This window comes from Lissotriton vulgaris, chromosome 3_1 (genome assembly GCF_964263255.1).
Source record: "Lissotriton vulgaris chromosome 3_1, aLisVul1.2, whole genome shotgun sequence".
NCBI lineage: Eukaryota > Metazoa > Chordata > Amphibia > Caudata > Salamandridae > Lissotriton > Lissotriton vulgaris.
Genome location: NC_141689.1, coordinates 938213425 through 938233519, shown reverse-complemented (window position 1 = coordinate 938233519; position 20095 = coordinate 938213425). Strand labels below are relative to the sequence as shown.

Genomic DNA, 20095 nt, shown 5'->3' with positions numbered 1-20095 from the left:
GATTATCGGCCTTTACCGACCGGTATTAAGCTACCTACATATAAGGCTCCATGAAGATGCAAGGCCACATCTGGCAAAATTCTGGTCATCATCTTTAACATTGTATTTAAATCACAGATTCAGCTGGCTATCATAACGCCATGCTGAAAATATAGGCTAGTCCCTGCAAATCCCCCTATTCCAGGAATTAAATGTGTGACTGCTTTAGCTTTCATGTGACAAGTCAGTTAGTAGATGGCGCCCTCTGGCTCAATTTGAACTCTGATAAAATAGAGGATCTCCGTTTCCTCAGTCTGTTTCTTTCATCTAATGATCATTCACAAGAGCATAGCTTTCTGAGCTTAAAAGGTATGTTACCCATGCACCTGTGGATGTGATCATAAGCTGCATAAATCACTCCACAAGAAAGCTCCTCGGTTTCGTAAAAAAAGAAAACTGCTAATTTGTGACACCCTTGAACAAGTTGAAATGCTGTAGTTGCTCAGCTGTGGAGATTATGACTTGGTGGCAGAACTTCTTCCCTTCTAACTCTGGCACTTTGCAGTGGTCTTTTTCTTTTCCTTCGTTGTATTCAAGGTCTTTTAACTGTAAGGAAACTTATGAAAACCTGGTTCTTCTCCAGCTGGTATGCTTAGGCCCTGCAGTTTGTGTTTGACTGTCTCTGCCTTCTTTGCACCAACAACCCTCTCCATGTGTAGAAGTACATTGAATAAATCAATAAAATAAAATATCTCAGTCAATCTAAAAGTTTACTCTACTGTCAAAAAGAACACATTATACTGTTTGAAAAGAACTGTTTGACTTCTTTGATAATATTATTCTATATCTGAAATGACAGATGTATATCACTAGACTGGACCCTTGCCACCTGAAAGTGTAAAATGTCAGATCATAAATCAGAAGTTTAATTTACAAACTTTGATGAGGGCTCAATTTGATGTATGTTTGTTGCATTTTACAAAGATATTTGGTGTGGTGCTAGGTAATGATAGATGTAATGATATTTCTCCTACCTCCAGGATCTCAACAATAACATGCTTTGGATGACCAGTCAGAGCAAGCTGAGCAGATACTCTTTGTAAGTATGCAGATTATATTTGAGGAATAATGCACAAGGTCATATAAGTATTAACTAAAAATGCAAACAAACCCTCTCAACTCCAACTTAAAGACACTTTTTATCTTGTTACATGTTTTCATCAAAAGGGTTAAAACATCTTTTGCGTATAATATCTCTTTGTGACAGTTCATTGTAATCAGCCTAAACTATAAACATCCAACAGAAGACATTGGGCAGAACCGTTAACATATGTCCAACTTGTCCCAGATAGAACATCTGGTTTGCTTATCAGCATTCTTCAATTTCCAGTAACAATACTCAGTATACAGCACAAGTATAATCATTTTGATAATTAACCTATCTTAAAAAAAGGTTAAGAGATAGACCCAGCAATACATCATGCACTGAACACGGCACCAAATCCATACAGGACCCCATTTAGAATTGGCTGGTAATGGGATGTGAAGATAGAGGGTTGGAGTTACCGAATCTGTGTGATATCTACACTTTAGTTACTGGTCATTTTGAGTTTTTGGGCCTGCAACTTACAAATATATATTCCTCATGGTTTGAGCAGGAGGATAATGTACGCAAAAAGTATCATAATTGGGGAGTTGGGGGGGGCAATATTCCATATTGAATGCACATGACTAAAAATAGCTCTGATAGTTGTCAAAGCTCTGCCAACTCGGCAACACTCCCCCTACCCTACCACTACAATATAAACTTAAGAACCGTTCAGATGAAGTTATCTTAAATATACCAGTTATGTTGTGATATAAAGTATTTATAAAGCGCATTGTATGTTGCAGCTTCTTGGCTCCACCTAAACATAACCCAATAAAAATTCTGAAGTCAACAGCAATGATTCACAAGGAGCCTCCACACTCGGGCGGAGGCTCCGTAGTCGTGGTGGGCTCTTCTCAGTTGTGGAACATGTAGTGTTCACAAAAAAGACTTTCCTGAAATCACTTAGAATATTGGCTTTTTCATTTCTCTTCTCCATCACCCGTAAGCAGCACTTGGTCGGGATGACTGGAAACAATTATCATCCCCAAGGCTCACTGTTCTCTCTCAAACACAACAAGGTATCACCCTTCTCCACACAATATACCTTTTATGAAGCTTTCCTTCCCTTAAATTGCAAATCCACATTAAAATGGTCTACCAATGTGTATTCATGACAACCTAATAGAAGAAATGTAGCCAAAAAAATAGTCTGTGATTGGTAATTTGATTCCACAGTACCCTTCAGGTTCAACATCAGGTGGAATAAAATAAACTCCACCCACACCTTGCCAAAGGAACATCAGGGTGTAGGGTGAGACTACACTTTCTAGTTCTAGAATCTCATGATTTCAGGAGCTGCCTGTTCATACATTTCATAGAATATAACAAACCTGAATCTACCAACAATCTTAAGTTGTCAAGAGAGGAATTGACTACTAGTCTAGTATTTAAATTATTAGCAGCCCTCCCTTTGCTGGAACCTTTTATCAATGTATTATTTTTAATTATAAACCAAGACACAAGCATAGAAGCTTGATATTTTATTTTGGCTGGATATATGGTGATTCACTCATTTCAGCCAAGAAGTAATAGTTTTAAGCAGTAAATTCAAAATTTTAAAAGGAAATTAAAGTTTAGTTGGAGACAAAGGCCTAAAGGTTGATAATTTCTTCCCTGTATTGGAAATAATTTCTTAACTGTATTGGAAATTGGCCCTTTCTCGCAAAATATTGCCAAGATCACTGCATGCACAATCTGATGTTGGATTTCTCATTCTTATGACTTGCCTATGAAGGTAGAGTAGTCTTTGGTTTCCTTATTTTACAGAGTTCTTCTGTGTTTGTATCATGTTAACAAGATGGTTTTATTGGAAGGAATGCATCACTGTTGACCATGAAAAATGGGCATACATTTTCTAACATGTAATCTTTTTTAACAGGTCGGGTGATTCAAATGGAGCAGACAGTAAGTTTAATTTTGTCCATTACTTTGCAGTCTGTGGAGAGTGTTGCGACTACTAATTTTGTATTTTGCCACTTAATATTTAGTATTATTTGTTTTCAATGCCTAAGCATTCTTCTAGTGCTCATAGTAATTTTCCCTGAATTTTCCTGGCCAATTCTATATTGAGGAGGTGGAGTAAAGTTGCTTAACAGATTTCCTAGGCTGTAAATCTTAATCCATAAATAAAATGGAAAAAAAATGTTACAAATAATGATTAATGAGGCGACCCTAACTCTCTCTATCACTACTGCTTGTGTAACGTCAGACGCCAAAACGCGGTACACCGTGCTCTGGAGGTGAAGCTGCCACGGTGGCTCCACAGCTCTGCTCTGTTAACCACCCGCTGCTGCCCCTGATTGCTTACTGCCGCCGCCAGCTGCTGCTGCTTCAGACCCCGATACTCTAGACTTCCACCTCACACACCCGGGCCGAGGTGAGCTGCGGCAGGGACAGCGGGGGTGACAGTCTGCAGCACTAAGCTCCAGCACCTCCTCCAGACCTGCATCTGCGAGAGACCCTGCGAGGCAAGTGGTTGAGGGTGCGAGATCATCGTAGTGGTGGCGATGGCATTTAGCACTTGAACACAAACAAGGGGTCTGAGCTCAGGGGTGGGGCCAGCCCCATCTGTGGAAGAGTGAGCCGGGAAACTCTGCGGAAACATCCCGGCTCGGCTGGGTGTGGCTTACCGGGTCCCAGAGTGCTCCTGTTCGGACCCACCCCCTTCAGCAAAGCTCCTACAGTCTCAGGCAAAGGCACAGACAACAGTAGCCAGCCTCCGGCTAAGTGGCACCAGCTGACACAGCTATTCAGCTCAACGCCCAGTGTGGAGCATGGAGAAGCAGAAGCAGGGGGAGGCAGCCCCACAGAGGAGCTTCTACATAGAGCCTCTACACAGAGCCTCTACACAGAGCCTCCCATATTAGCCTACCAGCCTCCCACACAAAACTCATTAAAAAGCAAACAAAAGTCAACCAGAAGCCAAAATAAAAGTCAACAAACATCAAACATACAGTTACAGCCTCATCCCGCCTCACCCAGCCACCACATGGGTCTCCCAGCCATCTGCTATTCATCCGCCATCTGCCTAGGATCTCCAGGGCCACCATCAGCATAGTCCGCTGCCACAGCCCTTTGTCCATCCAGCACCCCAGCGCCCCTTAATACTCAGTTCACCGAAAATGAAGGGGGTATATGGGAGCAGGGGGGCTCTATAGGGCAAACTACAACATAAGCAGCAATACTTTGGACGCAGCGGACTAGAGTGCTGATTCTCCAGGAGGCCTAAGGGGTGAACAAGAACAAGGGAAAAGCCTGCACCCAACCAACCACAACAATTACAACAATAACAACAGCACTGGGGCTGTTCGCTCCGATTTCGATATTACAGCCCCGACTCTGTAAGCCTGCAAGGCCCAGCCAAGGGAAAAAAGTTTGGCGAGACACCAAGGCTCAAAAAACCATAACCTCTGAAGCGCCTCTAAAGTATCAATTGCCAGCAACCTCCAGCTACTCTAAGCACTACGCACCCAAGTAGATGAGGACAGGAAGAACCAGGGTGCCCATCCCCCCAGGACTGGGGGAAAAAACAAAAAACAAAAAAACTCCTGCATTCAGCAAAATGCCGATCCACAACTCATAGCAACAGACCTGGATCAAAAAGTTACGTCAGCACCAAAAGGTTCAACGCACGGAACTCATCTAACTTAACCCAAAATCTATAAAAAATACAGTTTCCTAAAGGACTCAGGATCTGTTCTCTGCTCAAGCAACGCCACTCCCAAAGGTTGGCAAACCCCACTGCTACCCCTATAGTTGCAGCTCTCGGCCCCAAACATATCGCCAAGTAAATCACCACAAGAGGTTGCTTGCCTGGGCAGCAGGGATCTAAAGAGCTAAAAAGCACCATGGCAAACGCAACAGCTAAACAACACATCCCAAAACCCAGTCTGACAGCCCTAGAGGCTGATGGCACCAGGAAATCGATGTGCTCTGAACAACCGGGCAGTCCAAAGGACCTGCACACCATCGCTGAAAACAAATTGATCTCAACATGGCTCTGAAGAAACTCAATGCTGCCGGACCAACGCCAACAACAATTATTTATTTAGTGTATTTTGTTACAGCGCACAGATACGCCAACGGGGTGTCCCGGCGCTCTTGTGCGATCTTATGCTGAATTAGATGTTGTTTGAAAAGAGGATGGTTAACAGAACAGGTAGGTTTTTAAGGCTTTCTGGAAGGGGAGTTCTTCCTGGATCATCCGGATGGAATTTGGTAACTTGTTCCAGAGGGCAGAGGTACATACTTGGAAGGTTTTTCCGCCTGAGCCGTTTTTTTTGAATCTGGGAGTGGTGAGTAGGTTTTTTGAAGAAGAACGAAGAGTCCTGGTGTTGCTGTAAGGGGTGAGGCAGGTGGAAAGGTAGGCAGAGCCCTTGCCTCTCAATGCACGGTGAGCCAGTACCAGTGCTTTGAATTCTGCCCTTTTTTGTATGGGCAGTCAATGAAGTCTGCGACGGTGGGGTGAGATATGCTCGCGTAGGGAATGCCAACAACCAGTCGTACTGCAGCATTCTGGACTGTCTGGAGTCGATGGCAAAGACCTGCAGACAGTCCGGTGTACAGGCCATTGGCGTAGTCCAGATGTGAGGTGATCAACGCCTGGACTACAGTCTTCCTGGTGTTGTTAGGTAAGAAATTGATGAACTTTTTCACCATCCTGATCTTGGCAAAACATGCTGCAGAGACTGTGTGAACTTGATGTTGCAATGAGAGGTTAGAATCCCATCTAACCCCTAAGTTTTTCACCGAGTCTTTGGGCTGGGGTGGTTCACTCAAATCAAGAGGCCACCAGATGTTGGGATCTAGTGGGGACGGCTGGTGAAAGAATAATACCTCCGTTTTTCCTGCGTTTAGCCTGAGGAAGTTATTGTCCATCCACTGGGCGATTGTGCGAAGGTAGTTTTTTAGTGGGTCGAAGGTTGTTTGGGTAATGCTGTTGAACGAAAACAAAAGTTGAATATCATCGGCAGCAAGTTCATATCAAATCTCGAGTCCCTACAAATCCAGCACTGGATCCTGCACCAGCAACAGCACTAACACTCTCTCTGGCTTCTGATGGAGGGCCCACGTGCTCCAGACCTCCAAAAATACAATCTGCCAACAGGGTCTCTTCAAGTGGAACCTCTCACCGGAAGAGTCTGATCATAAAAGAACCGTGCCGCTTCCACCACCTGGGCTCGGGGCAGGGGACAGCATCACCACAACCAAAGACTGGGGTGACACCACAGGGAGTGCGACAAAGGGACTAGCCATCGACATCAATCTCAGCCCTATACAGAGGACCAGAACTTACAGCAGTCCTACATTGATATCACGAACAGCAAAGGTAAACTCACCAACCACCTTACCACTGCTTGCACAAGTTAGTCCACTTATCAATCAAGGAGGTCCATTGGCAGGAACCTTGGACCTAACCCAGCAAGAGGAGGGGAAGGCGATCATCTCCTACCTGAACACACAAGAATGGGAAGACATGCTCACCACTTACTCACCAGACCATTCCCGAAGGGAGCACCCCCCCAAGAGCCACAATGGGACCCACCATCTAAAGACCTGACCAAAAACGAGTCAAAGGCGGGGGAGTCCCGCAAGGACAAACTGTCAGCACCTGGGCTTCTCTTTTAAACACAATACAGCTGGCCGTTGTAGCACTTCAATACCAGTCTGAAAAGATGGACATCCAGCTTTCACTACTGAACACCTTGGCACTCTTCATGGCAGGCATTGATGAGAACTAGGAGACTTGAACGGCTTATTCAGGAGAGCCCAATCCGACTCCCACCTCAGCTGCAGCTGCAGCCAGATCGTTGATAAGCTTTCCACCCAGCCCCAAATGCTAAATAGCATGATAAAGGACATAAAACATATGTCCTCAAGTCCTACATGTAATTGCCAGGACATCGCAACATCACACAGGGCATGGCCAACGGTCAAGCAATAAACTTCTTAAACAGCAAGGCTCTCCATGCCAACCAACAAGAGAGCATGGAGAAGACATGCGGGCATGGTAATGAAGGAGCCCACACCGAATTGACGATAGACCAACTAGAAGGGGCTCAAGCCCCGAATCTCAACTCTAAACAGCGTCGCCAACAGAAAGGGAAAGGGCGCCAACGGAAACCCACCTCAATTCCAACAGCCTACTTTTCAATTTTTTCGGGTCAGCACAATAAACGGGTCACTAATTCAGGCAAATCAATCCCACAAAAACAAACCCCACGGCAGCCCTAACTATCTCCAAGAACAAGGAGGAACCTCTCCTCTGCCAAACATAAGGTACAAGTGGAAAATAGGGAATACAACGGACAAGGAATTACAGACCAACACGCTAACCAATAAGTCAAATAAGGGCAGTTCCCATCAGCCGCAGCATTGTCAAGTTCTTACAGGAGAGCCCTCCCAACACTCAAAACCCCTGAAAATCCCCAACAGTTGAAGGCAACAGAGGAATGCTCGGGAGTTCAAAGGCCGGCAAATACAATGGATAAAGCAACCACCATGAATCCAAGCAACAGGCACAGCGGTGAAGGCTCCGGAATTAAAGCTAGGCCAAACTGGCCCTCACAGCTTACGCTGGCCCCCTCACCATTCAAAGAACGCGCTAGCTGCTAGGAGTACAGACAAGGAGGCACAGTACTGTGTGCAAACTACAAAACAGGCTCCTTTAGATTTAACAATAGTCAAAATAAATCATGGGAATTCACCGCTGAGAGTACTAAGCATATGAGCGCAAACCACAAAACAGGCACCTTCAGAGCCATTAATAGTCAAAACAAACCCTTGGAATTCACTGTTAAGAGCAATAAGCACACAAGTGTAAACTCGGCCAAAAGAATCAACCAGCCTTACTTATTAATCTGTTCCAACTTGCCCAGCTACTGACCATCGGTCAGCACTACAACAACTAAGAACCACGCAGCAAGAAACACAGGCTACGCTTTTCTACCCCTTGTTCACTTCTTAAGGTCATCAGGACACCCTAAGCAGAGGCAACATCATAAGGCTAACAAATGCAATTCCAACCCTCGCTGGTCTGAGCTCAACTGATCTACTCTCTATAGAGTTCATCCGCACTGCAAATCCACTAAGGCCAGAGGCCACAAAGGCAACATGGAAATCACCGAAAATTGCAGAGAAAATCCTAGCAGAACAGGGGACTTTACAAGCCTGGGGTATTGACATGTCCCCATACCAAAAACTAGGGTATCCATTACCCCTCTTAGCACGCAATTCAAGCCCAGCACGAACAACACACCATGGAAGTACAAGCTCCGTGCTCAGAGGGGCACTGGGAAGATCCCCACAGCAGCGGAACAATGGACTGGCGAACCCATGAGAAAGACTCAGGATAGCACCAGCTTCTTTGAGTCATTCAGCCTATAATGAATTAATTACCCGGACCATTACTACATGCACAAAGGGGTACTGACGCTATTCACAAGATGAAGGCAGAAGATCATAGGAGGCACCATTCAGTTTATGCTTGTGGAACATCAATGGTCTATCAACAAAAATAGAGGACCCAGATTTCCTGCGATATATCAGTCACTTCGACATAATCATGCTGCAAGAAACCTGGCTCACGTACCCACAGCATATTCATTGCTTTATGTGCTTCGCCACACCAGCCACAAAGGGAGGAAATTTGGACACCGGCTGGGGGGCTTGCTCCTTACGTATCTACAACGATTATACCATCAGCAGCGCTCTTGGACTCTACCTGAGCAGCTACGATAGTAGTTAAAATCACCATATCCCTCCAGGGTGAAGAAACTGAAGTGGGCCTAATTAACATATATATTTATCCAAAACAAAAAATTGAAAGATTCAAAAAGGCTAACCGACTATGGGCCAGATGTATCAAAGGGTTTTACCCATTCTGTGTCTATGGGAAAATGTGTTCATACATATGGCCACAAGACAAGTAACAAGGTATGCAATATAGATGAAAACCTCAGTAAATCTTGTCAGGGGACCAAAACCAATACCTTTTCGGATCATCAGGGGGAGAAGAGGCTTCCATACAAACTGCAATTAATAACACCCCGACCCAATGCGCAACAACATACGGAAGGAAGAACTGCAGGAAAAGCGCCTTCTAGACCATCTAAACCTCTCAGCCCTCAATGGCAGATTCCCCGACAATTCACCTCCTGTAGAATCATACTACTCCACAACAACAAGCTCCATATTGGACTACACGTTCGTAAGCCTTTCATTGTTCACACATATCTCTGGGTTCAGAATGGGGGACGAGGGGGAGAGCGACCAGCACCCACAAGATCTGCAGTTAACAGTCACTGCTTCTAGCACTATCAAGCAAGATCTAACCCTGGGGTCTACCTACACCTCCAACCTAAGAAGGATCAAATGCTCAACAACTTATGCAGAATCTCAGGCAGTTGCCGCGATCAAACTCTTTAAATCACAAATGACAAGTTCAAAAGATCAAATAGCCCATTGGGGACACTTCACAGCCAGACTTTTAGACTGTCAGGCTGCCACCACAGTCGGAAAAGCGCACTCCCAGGCCTCAAGCCGGAGAAACAGAATCCCATAAGGTCAATGAAATCGCCTCAAGCTCCTCATAAAATTTAACAAACAGCACAATGCGCAGGCTGAGAAAACACCCTGGTGACGCAACCATACGATCACTGCTCAGGGACCAAAGGACCTCACTCAGAAAATTGAAATGGGACACCAACAAAGATCAAGTCAATGCACTCTGGGCAAAACTTTAATTTAAATCACGACAGCGCCTGCTTTTGAAAAACTGTGAACGGGTTAATCCATCCTCATCATGAGGTAATCTCGACACACATTTCGGAAGAAATGTGAGTGGAATTTCTCATCAAGCACTTCAATAACCAATTGGAAGGCAACGGAATACAAGATCGCAACAGCTGGCCAACAGAGGACCACATAGGAGTGCGCAATAATAAGACGTCGGAACTGAAGATGCCAGCCATTGAAGTTACTCCACCCTGCGCAGCCAGCAGCCCACTGTCACTGCTAATAAAAAAGCAGATCGCAAAAGGGAGAAGAGAAGAGGCACCGGGACCAAACGGTATTCCGCCTGGACTGTTCAAAGCCAAGTCGGATGATTGTGCCGACATCCTGCAACCTCTTTTCCTGAAAGTCAGACTTTTAAAAAGAATACAAGAATCATGGAAGGGTTCAGCAATCGTGCCAATCACAAAAAAAGACATTAAGGCAGAGCCAAGTAACTATTGGCTAGTAGCATTAATAGACAATGAAGCAAAATACTTTGCGGGCACTGACCTGGAGGACCTCACTAACTGGGCCGAAGCAAACGAGATAATACCGATAAATCAGAGAGACTTTTGTCAAACAGCTGGGACATCAACAAATATTCTAGCTCTCTCTTTAATGATTGACGTAGCAAAAACATCCAACCTACCTCTGCGCCTATGCTTCATCGATTTCAGCGCTGCATTTGATAACGTGGAGGGGGCAGACTGTGGGGGAAGCTGGCGCGCCATTGAATCCCACAGCCAATTTTAAACATCTTGTTACTTCTCCATACAGATACCTGGGTGCAGGTGAAGCTAGGCAGCGGTACTCACCTCTCCTCAAAGGTCCCTATGACCAAAGGACTGAAGAAAGGCTGTCTGCTTGCTCCCACACTGTTCAACTTATCTATGGCTGACATTCCAAAAGCGCTTGTCATCCGCAACTCGCATGCACCCAAGCTAGGAGGCAATATACTGACCAACCTTATGTATGCAGATGATATAGTTCTGCTCAGTCACACATACGTGGGTCTTCAACATCTACTAACAGAAATGCAGAACTACACAACAGAAAACAGCTTAAAATCAACCTTAGCAAGACTCGTTCAATGTCAGTAAATAACAAAAGAAACCGGCAGAGGAAATGGTATCTGGGAGGCACACAACTCAAACCATCCCAGGAATACAAATACTTGGGAGTCATAATCGACAAGGAAAGGACATTCACATGCCAAAAAGACAAAATAAGAAGGAGAGGGCTTGTTATTGCACTATCTATGAAAAACCTCACAAACAAGCTGACGAGAACAACACTGAGCCTGCTTCTGAAGGTAGCTCAAGCCAAACTACTTCCTACGATCACTTATGGCAGCGAAGTAATGCGAGAAAGAGACACCAAAGCACTAGATAGCACTCTGATCAAAGCTTACAGAACCATGGGGCATATTACCAAGGGGGGTGATAGGCAATTATCGCCGGTTTAGCGGCCGAAAACGGCCGCTAAGCAGCGATAATTCTATTGCTCTATTAGCAAGCTGTGTCTAACTGATGTTAGCGACAGCTTTTAGGCGATAGCGAGCAGTTTGGGGCTGCTTTGCATGTCAGCGATATTTATCGCTAATGACATGCAAAGTGGGCGTACCCAACCGGTTAGAGACTGAAAACAGTCGCTAACGTCACTATCGTCTATTAGCAAAGCGGTGGTAGCTATGGAAATATTCCCGCTATCGCCAAAAACTAACACCTGCTTAAACCAGTTCTTAGCCATGTTATCCAATGGGAGGTGAATAACATGGCTAAGAGCATTTTGTCGCTAATACGTGAATATTCTCAGCGATATTCACGCTATCGCTGCAAAAATTATCGCTTTGGAGATAAACGTTGCTAATAGCAAGTTATCTCAGCGATAATTTCCGGCGATGCTTAGCGATAAAAAAAATCGTTGCAAAGCCTAGTTAGCGATAAATATCGCTACTTGTTGGTAATATGCCCCCATGTTATTATACCGGCTCAAATAAGGCTGGAGTTCGGACATCTACAACAATCACTGGCCAGGCATGGATTTTATATTATCTGCTGGCATAAGATCAGAGCTGCCACTCCAAACTCCCTAAATCAATTGCTATGGCATGAAATGCTGAGGATTATGAATCCATTTGCATATGGCCATGTCTGAACTGGGGTGGCTGAGTGAGCTAAAGAATGGTGATGGATTAAACCCAGATCAGTTGACTGGGGGTGAGTGTTTGATTTGCTCAAATGCTCCGTCCATCATCCCCTTTTGTATGGCAAGAAATCCAGCACAGGGAATCCTCCCACATGAGAAGCTACCTGCAGACATCTTTGGATACTACTAGGCTCACGGAACTCTGGAATACACAGCTCGGCCAACTGACCTTCAAAAAACTGCCTTGGAAATGCGAAAAAAATCGCATTGGTAGAGGACAAGGAAATATTTTCAGCCAGAACGCATACCTGGATGACCCTAAATACCTACAAAACACTTGCACTGCAGAAGTACTTTAATTAGGGCTATCCCAAATCCATAAAAATAAAATTCTTAAATTATAGGCTGGGCATCCTCCCATGCAGTCCGCACCTTCCACTTTGGCAGAGGGCAGGAACCCAAAACACTTGCAGGCTGTGCAACACTACTCAAGGAGACATCTTACATTTAATTTGCACATGCAAGGTCGAACAGTCACAACTGCTAAAAGACCCCTTCAAGCAGAAAGGCATCCACACTAGGAGGCAAGCGGTGCTGCTATGCTTTAATCCGGGGGGCGCGCAACTGAACTGCAGAATGTTAAAGTTTATTATGTTGGCCGAACAAACAATACTTAAATTAACAGCCCAATCTCGGCCACAGAAGTAAGAAGCTGCCTTGGAGAACTCGGCATACAAACTGGGTGTGGATTCTCTCGATTATATCAAGAAAAGGGACACCTTCCACACCCTTTATAACTTTGAGCAGGTTATAACAACCAAACTTTACGCAATGTATGACACCTTATCACGCGCACGCCTGACATTAGCAAAGCTCCGGGACTGCATTGCACTTTATCCTGTAAACCAGTCGATACTCGCAATCGTTCGCATTGATAATGTTTAACTATGGTACAGCATTTTTAGTAGGTGTTTTATCAATTTTATTGGTTTGTTATATTAGCTCTTATGCATTTCCTCTTTTTTAAAAAAAATGTTTCAATGGTTTTTAGTAACTATACAAAATAAAATAAACTTGAAACTAAACTATCACTACATATACCCACCTTTAACAGGAAATCAAAGAAAGGATATGCTGATCCATTCCTTCATTGAGGAGCCCTGTTTTCCATGGCTCCAGCTTAGCCTTGTGACTTCCATAGGAATTTGCAGTGAATAGTAGTGTTGTTTTTTACTCTTGACTGGGGCATATTTTTATGCAACGATATCCGATTAGGTACTACTTTTTTCTTTTTAATAACCAGAAACTTGTTGTTTTTGCTTCATGACCCCAAGGGGTGCCATTAAGCTAAGGTCCACCAACAGTCTCGTTGTCTTGCTGTGTTTGCCTCATCTGCAAAATTGGGTAGTTGAAAGCGTGAGAGGTTACTTACTAGTCATTTAGTAGTTTCAAATGTATTTCCCTCCTTCCACAGTTGATACCTTTTCTGTATTGCATTTCCAGATCATGGCACAGTAATAGACTTTCTAGACCATATGCACCACTGACGTTGATAATGTGCCAATCGAAGACAGATAGCCAATTAGACTGCAACCACCCTATAACCCACTGAGCAGGACTTGAGTGAGATGTGTTCTATGTAACAAGCAATCCTGTGAGATACACAGGAATAGGTAGGTGAACCCAAACCCTTGTTTTTATGGAAAGACCCATTCAAGAACAATGGAAAACCAAGGATTTATTTGAAAATTTTATTTTAAAACCAAAATCCTATTTTAGTGCATACAGTGTTACTCCTAACTATTACGAAACTTAACAAACTAGTGACAGCAATGTGTATCTGAAGTGTGAATAGCAACAAATAGTGCAATATTGTGATAAAATATTAATGCTTCTTTTATATTAGTAGCTCCAACCCACCCACTTTTTTCTTAGGTAAGTTTTGGCACCCAAAAGATGTCTAATTCAAGTTTCAAAGATGGTTTATACATCCATACCTCTTCCAAACAATAGAACGAATGTTCAGCAAAGTAACAGTGTAAGAATTGGGTTAATAGTAGAGACGGGTGGGAGTTCCACTCAACTAATAAACACAATATTCGTCAGGGGGAACCACAAAAGTCACTAAATAAACCTGTGCTTAACCTTTTGGTAGTTTGGCACAAAAGCAGTAAGACTTAACGTAGAGTCAGTATTTAGGCAGACCTCAAACAGTAATAAGGTAAAAACACAAACCAAGAATAATCCCAATATAGAAAAGTTGAGACTATTTTAATAAATAAAATGACACCAATGTGATAAAAATCCAATCAGTAGGAGCAGAGTTATAAATGCTGGACCTGGTCGGTGACACATGTTTAGGCCAACTGTGATGGAATGCTGGTCGGACACAAGGACTGCACATTGGTGGAAGCAAAAAGAGATCATTGTGGGGTTGATGAGCACGTCACTGCAGGAGCTTCATTTTGGCAGGTGTCACGGGTTGACACTTATGGTGTGAAGAGCAGATCACCGTTGGATATTTGAATTGGTCAGAGATGTGGACAGTCACTGCTGACGTGAAGAGTCGCAAAAAGCCCTTATGGATTTTCACATGTAGTTCAGTCTTTGCAGTTTTGAAGTAGGCGGAGTGCACTCTGACTCTGATGCCAGTCAAGGGTCCAGGACCCTTTTTGATATCAGGACTCCCTGCAGCAGAGGCCAGCAGCAGGGTACAGGCAGGTCCAGTTGTTGCTGGTCAGCTAGGCGGTTGCAGGGAAGGCCTCTGGAAGTTTGTTATGTCAATGTAGCTCAAACAGTAGGTCCACCAACCTACCCTAGGAGTCACTTCCGGTGTTCCTGGGTTCAAGGCAAGCACATCCATCCTTCCTTCTTCATACAGCAAAGCAGGTCTTCTTCTGAATTATCCACAGGTCTAAGAGTGTTCTGATGAGAGGTTGGGAGAGTGCCACTTTTATGCCCAGTGTCAGCCTGGTACTGAGATCTGGGCCTAAATCCAGATCTCTGTACTGGGGTGAATGTATGACATTGTTCTGAATTCTGCCCATCAACTGTGGTTTTTGCATTTGTCACCCCGAGTGGGATGGGTATGCTCAGACGTGAGTCCCATGCTCTCCACACCACTGGATTCAAGCAAGCCGGGCTGAAGACGGTTGGAATGCCAGAAACCGGTCCTCGGAAGCTTGTTTCCAGTCCAGGGAAGGCATGGCTTGGCAGTTCGGGCTGGACTGTTCCCATGAGGCACAGGGTCAGACTGATTTGCATATGGCCATGTCTGAACTGGGGTGGTGTGGAGTGCAAAAAAAACGATGGATTTAGGCCCAGATCTCTGTACTGGGGTGAATGTATGACATTGTTCTGCATTCTGTCCATCAACTGTGGTTTTTGCATTTGTCACCCCGAGTGGGATGGGTGTGCTCAGACGTGAGTCCCATGCTGTTCCCATGAGGCACAGGGTCAGACTGATTTGCATATGGCCATGTCTGAACTGGGGTGGTGTGGAGTGCAAAAAAACAATGGATTTAGGCCCAGATCTCTGTACTGGGGTGAATGTATGACATTGTTCTGCATTCTGTCCATCAACTGTGGTTTTTGCATTTGTCCCCCCGAGTGGGATGGGTATGCTCAGACGTAAGTCCCATGCTCTCCACACCACTGGATTCAAGCAAGCCGGGCTGAAGACGGCTGAAATGCCAGAAACCGGTCCTCTGAAACTTCCGGTCCAGGGAAGGCATGGCTTGGCAGTTCGGGCTGGACTGTTCCGATGAGGCACAGGGTCAGACTGATTTGCATATGGCCATGTCTGAACTGGGGTGGTGTGGAGTGCAAAAAAAACGATGGATTTAGGCCCAGATCTCTGTACTGGGGTGAATGTATGACATTGTTCTTCATTCTGTCCATCAACTGTGGTTTTTGCATTTGTCACCCCGAGTGGGATGGGTATGCTCAGACGTGAGTCCCATGCTCTCCACACCACTGGATTCAAGCAAGCCGGGGTAAAGACGACTGAAATACCAGAAACCAGTCCTCGGAAGCTTGTTTCCGGTCCAGGGAAGGCATGGCTTGGCAGTTCGGGCTGGACTGTTTCCATGATGCACAGGGTCAGACTGATTTGCATATGGCCATGTCTGCTGGGGTGGTGTGGAGTGCAAAAAAACGATGGATTTAGGCCCAGATCTCTGTACTGGGGTGAATGTATGACATTGTTCTGCATTCTGTCCATCAACTGTGGTTTTTGCATTTGTCACCCCGAGTGGGATGGGTATGCTCAGACGTGAGTCCCATACTCTCCACACCACTGGATTCAAGCAAGCCGGGCTGAAGACGGCTGAAATGCCAGAAACCGGTCCTCGGAAGCTTGTTTCCGGTCCAGGGAAGGCATGGCTTGGCAGTTCGGGCTGGACTGTTCCCATGAGGCACAGGGTCAGACTGATTTGCATATGGCCATGTCTGAACTGGGGTGGTGTGGAGTGCAAAAAAACGATGGATTCAGGCCCAGATCTCTGTACTGGGGTGAATGTATGACATTGTTCTGCATTCTGTCCATCAACTGTGGTTTTTGCATGAAATTTTAAACATCCACCAAGCCCTGGAAACAGTTGAGCAGGGCTTTCCCAGGATCTTTGCCTGCCCCTCTAGAAGTGAGATTGGGCAATATTTGGAAGCACTGCCACGATTGTCACTGGCCCACAAATGGGCCCACAAATGGGGCTCCTTGCAGTAAATATCAGTAGGCACAAGGTCAGTGCCTGGTGCCTTATGCTTCTTCATAGCGATCACTGCTCTATCCACCTCTGGTACTAAGATGTCATTTGCCCAAGGAACCTTGCAGAGTGCCTCGTACACTGATAGGAAGTCAGGTAGGCCTCTGGGGTTGGCGTTGTATAAGGTACTGAAATGACGAACCCACGCGAATGGAACATATATACGTTTCTAGAAGATTCACCGCTGTACCTGGGCTACAAGTTCCCAGAATCTTCTGGTGTTATTGTAATGCAAGACCTCCCTCAGTTCCACCCATAATGCAATTTGAAGCAGCAATTTCTTAGCTTTCAGACAGCATTTCTACTTGCTCCACCACAGTTGATGGACAGAATGCAGAACAATGACATACATTCACCCCAGTACCGAGATCTGGGCCTAAATCCATCGTTTTTTTGCACTCCACACCACCCCAGTTCAGACATGGCCATATGCAAATCATCCTTGACCCTGTACCTCATGAGAACAGTCCAGCCCGAACTGCCAAGCCATGTCTTTCCTGGACGGGAATCAAGCATCCTAGGACCGGTTTCTGGCTATCAGCCGTGTTCAGCCAGGATAGCTTGACTCCAGTGGTTTGGAGAGCATGGGACTCACGTCTGAGCATACCCATCCCACTAGGGGTGCATTTCTACTTGCTCCTACATTTTCGGATTAACGCTGCACTTTGGGACTGCAGTTGCGTCGTGTTAGGGCATGCCAGACAACTGTCTTCATTCTAAAACATTCTTTATCATACCAACTAACCTTTGCGGTCCATCTCCCTCCCGTAGGTCCAACGGTTTTGGGCCCAATTGGCTAGGACAACAAAACCTTCAGCTCATTTACCATTTCGTCATAGCTGCTAAAACGAATTCCACTATCATTGCTTAAGGTGTTCATAGTTCTGGCTCCATACCTGGTCACTATGATTTCAAGCTGTGGGAGTTCGAGAGCTGCTTCTCACTACTCCATCTTATTCTCCAATTGTTGGTTGAGGCGATCACATCCCCGTAATTCCCCTCACCCACGTTTTTCACGCTAGCACACCACTTGGGACACATCTTCAAGCAGAGTGCAAATGGATCTTGCCACTATCCACTCTACTGATAATGGTCATATCACACACACCTTCCCAACCCCCCTTATTGAATATAATGTAGTCAATTAACGATAAACTTCTCACGTTGTCAAAAGTCACCATAGCAGTGCTATCTGAGGCAGTACTACCATTATTAAAACGCAGTTGATAATTTATCAGAAAATCAGAGAATGCACTGCTCTTCTTAAAACAGCTCATAGTTGACTCATGGACACTTAGGCAACATTCTTCCATTGGAACCTCAATGTTGTTGATAGCATCAGATGGTTTTGTATTCAAATCTCCACAGATCAATAGCAAATGCTTCCCCCTTTTGCTCTCCTCAATCAACTTACAATCAGCCACACATCCTCCGTAATGCTTTCAATATAGGAGAAATAATTCCCCCAAATCACGTGGATCTCTGGGGACCACCCAGGTGAAATGTATACTTTTGAAATATTGACCACACCACCTTTAGGACCAGTGAACCAGACCCTCACATGTTGTACATTAGACGATAAATGAGCTACCCCCAATTGCTCTATCTTGCATTTCAGTTTACAAGACACCCTGAAATCCCTCCCGAAGGCTGCCCCTTTATGGGGTGAGCAGGAACAGTGTAAATATCTAGGAACCCGAATGAACTTATTCCATCGAGGGCCCACATTTCGTGGAAATAGTATATTTCAGATTGATTGACAAACATCAAACAGTACTCATCCTCCATTTTGCTAGCCAAGCCCACAATATTCCAGGATGAAACATACCAGGATTTGTTGCCCGTTACATTGGCCTTAAGAAACCTGTTTCAAATTGTGGCAGCAGAAAGGGAGGACGGGCTCAACCATACTCAAACAGACTGCCCTGTAACAGAAACACTGGAGCTGGTAGCCAGTGCTACTGCTATCCAGGACTAGTCTTTAAAATCAGTCTTGGCCTCCCTAATACCAGGGTTTATATGCTTGATTGTCATGGTGTTATTTCTCATGGTAATGCACAGATTCTCATTCTCGTTGGCTACTACATTAGTAACTGGTAAATCCCTCTTTGTCACTCCACAGATGATCTATGGCTAGAAAGGTGCTCATGACCGTGGGCACTGTATGTGGTCAATGCTGCCCTGGTGAAGCTGCTTCTTCTTGGCCAAAGCCCGTGCAAGGCATGACATCGACCCTTATAATATGAAAGTCGTCTATATGACTGAGCACCAGTCTGGTAATGTCAGGCAATGTGAACTCAACTTTAGCAGAATGGGCATTGCTCCCTCCAGAGCCTGACCCCAGTTGCTGATTGATCAATTTCACTATCTTCATATCACCTGACAAGACCACTCTTAGCTCAGGAATTGCAGAGAAAAGAGCTAGCAGTCTTGATCTGTTTAAGGGGTTCATAGAGCCAATGTCCAGGAAGAGATGGATAAATTCCAGATAGCAATCAGCTGTTTTTGGTCAGATATGGTAGTAGTAGATATCTAACAAGGAGATTTTATTTGTAATTTGACCTTTTACACCACCTCCTGTTCTTAAAAATATTGAGGCAAATGGATTAGGGCTAGGCACTGACCCTGGTTCGTCTATTGGACGAGCGACCATGCTCTTGGACTGAGCGGTACAAAAGGGGGTGGTGATGGACGAAGCATCTGAACCAATCAAACACTCACACCCAGTCAACAGATCTGGGTTTAATCCATCACCGTTCTTTAGCCCACTCTGCCAACACAGTTCAGACATGGCCATATGCAAATCAGTCTGACCCTGTGCCTCATGGGAACAGTCCAGCCCAAACTGCCTAGCCATGCCTTCCCTGGACCGGAAACAAGCTTTCAAGGACCGATTTCTGGCATTTCAGCCATCTTCAGCCCGGCTTACTTGAATCCAGTGGCAAAGTGAGCAAGGGACTCACGTCTGAGCATACCCTGCCAACTTATGGCGACAAAGCGGTACAAAAGGGGGTGGTGATGGACGGAGCATCTGAACCAATCAAACACTCACACCCAGTCAACAGATCTGGGTTTAAACCATCACCGTTCTTTAGCCCACTCTGCCACCCCAGTTCAGACATGGCCATATGCAAATCAGTCTGACCCAGTGCCTCATGGGAACAGTCCAGCACGAACTGCCAAACCATGCCTTTGCCACTGGATTCAAGCAAGCCGGGCTGAAGATGGCTGATATGCCAGAAACTGGTCCTCGGAAGATTGTTTCCGGTCCAGGGAAGGC

At 45.1% G+C, this 20095-nt stretch overlaps 1 protein-coding gene across 1 annotated transcript in view; it reads left to right on the top strand.

The window, feature by feature from the left end:
• TRPM6 (transient receptor potential cation channel subfamily M member 6) overlaps nucleotides 1-20095 on the top strand; it is a 720746-nt gene that overhangs the window by 587240 nt on the left and 113411 nt on the right. The window contains exons 30-31 of the mRNA XM_086961279.1: nucleotides 1020-1078; nucleotides 3009-3034. Of these exons, the coding sequence (XP_086817405.1) occupies nucleotides 1020-1078; nucleotides 3009-3034 (85 nt within the window). The remainder of the gene's footprint in view (nucleotides 1-1019; nucleotides 1079-3008; nucleotides 3035-20095) is intronic.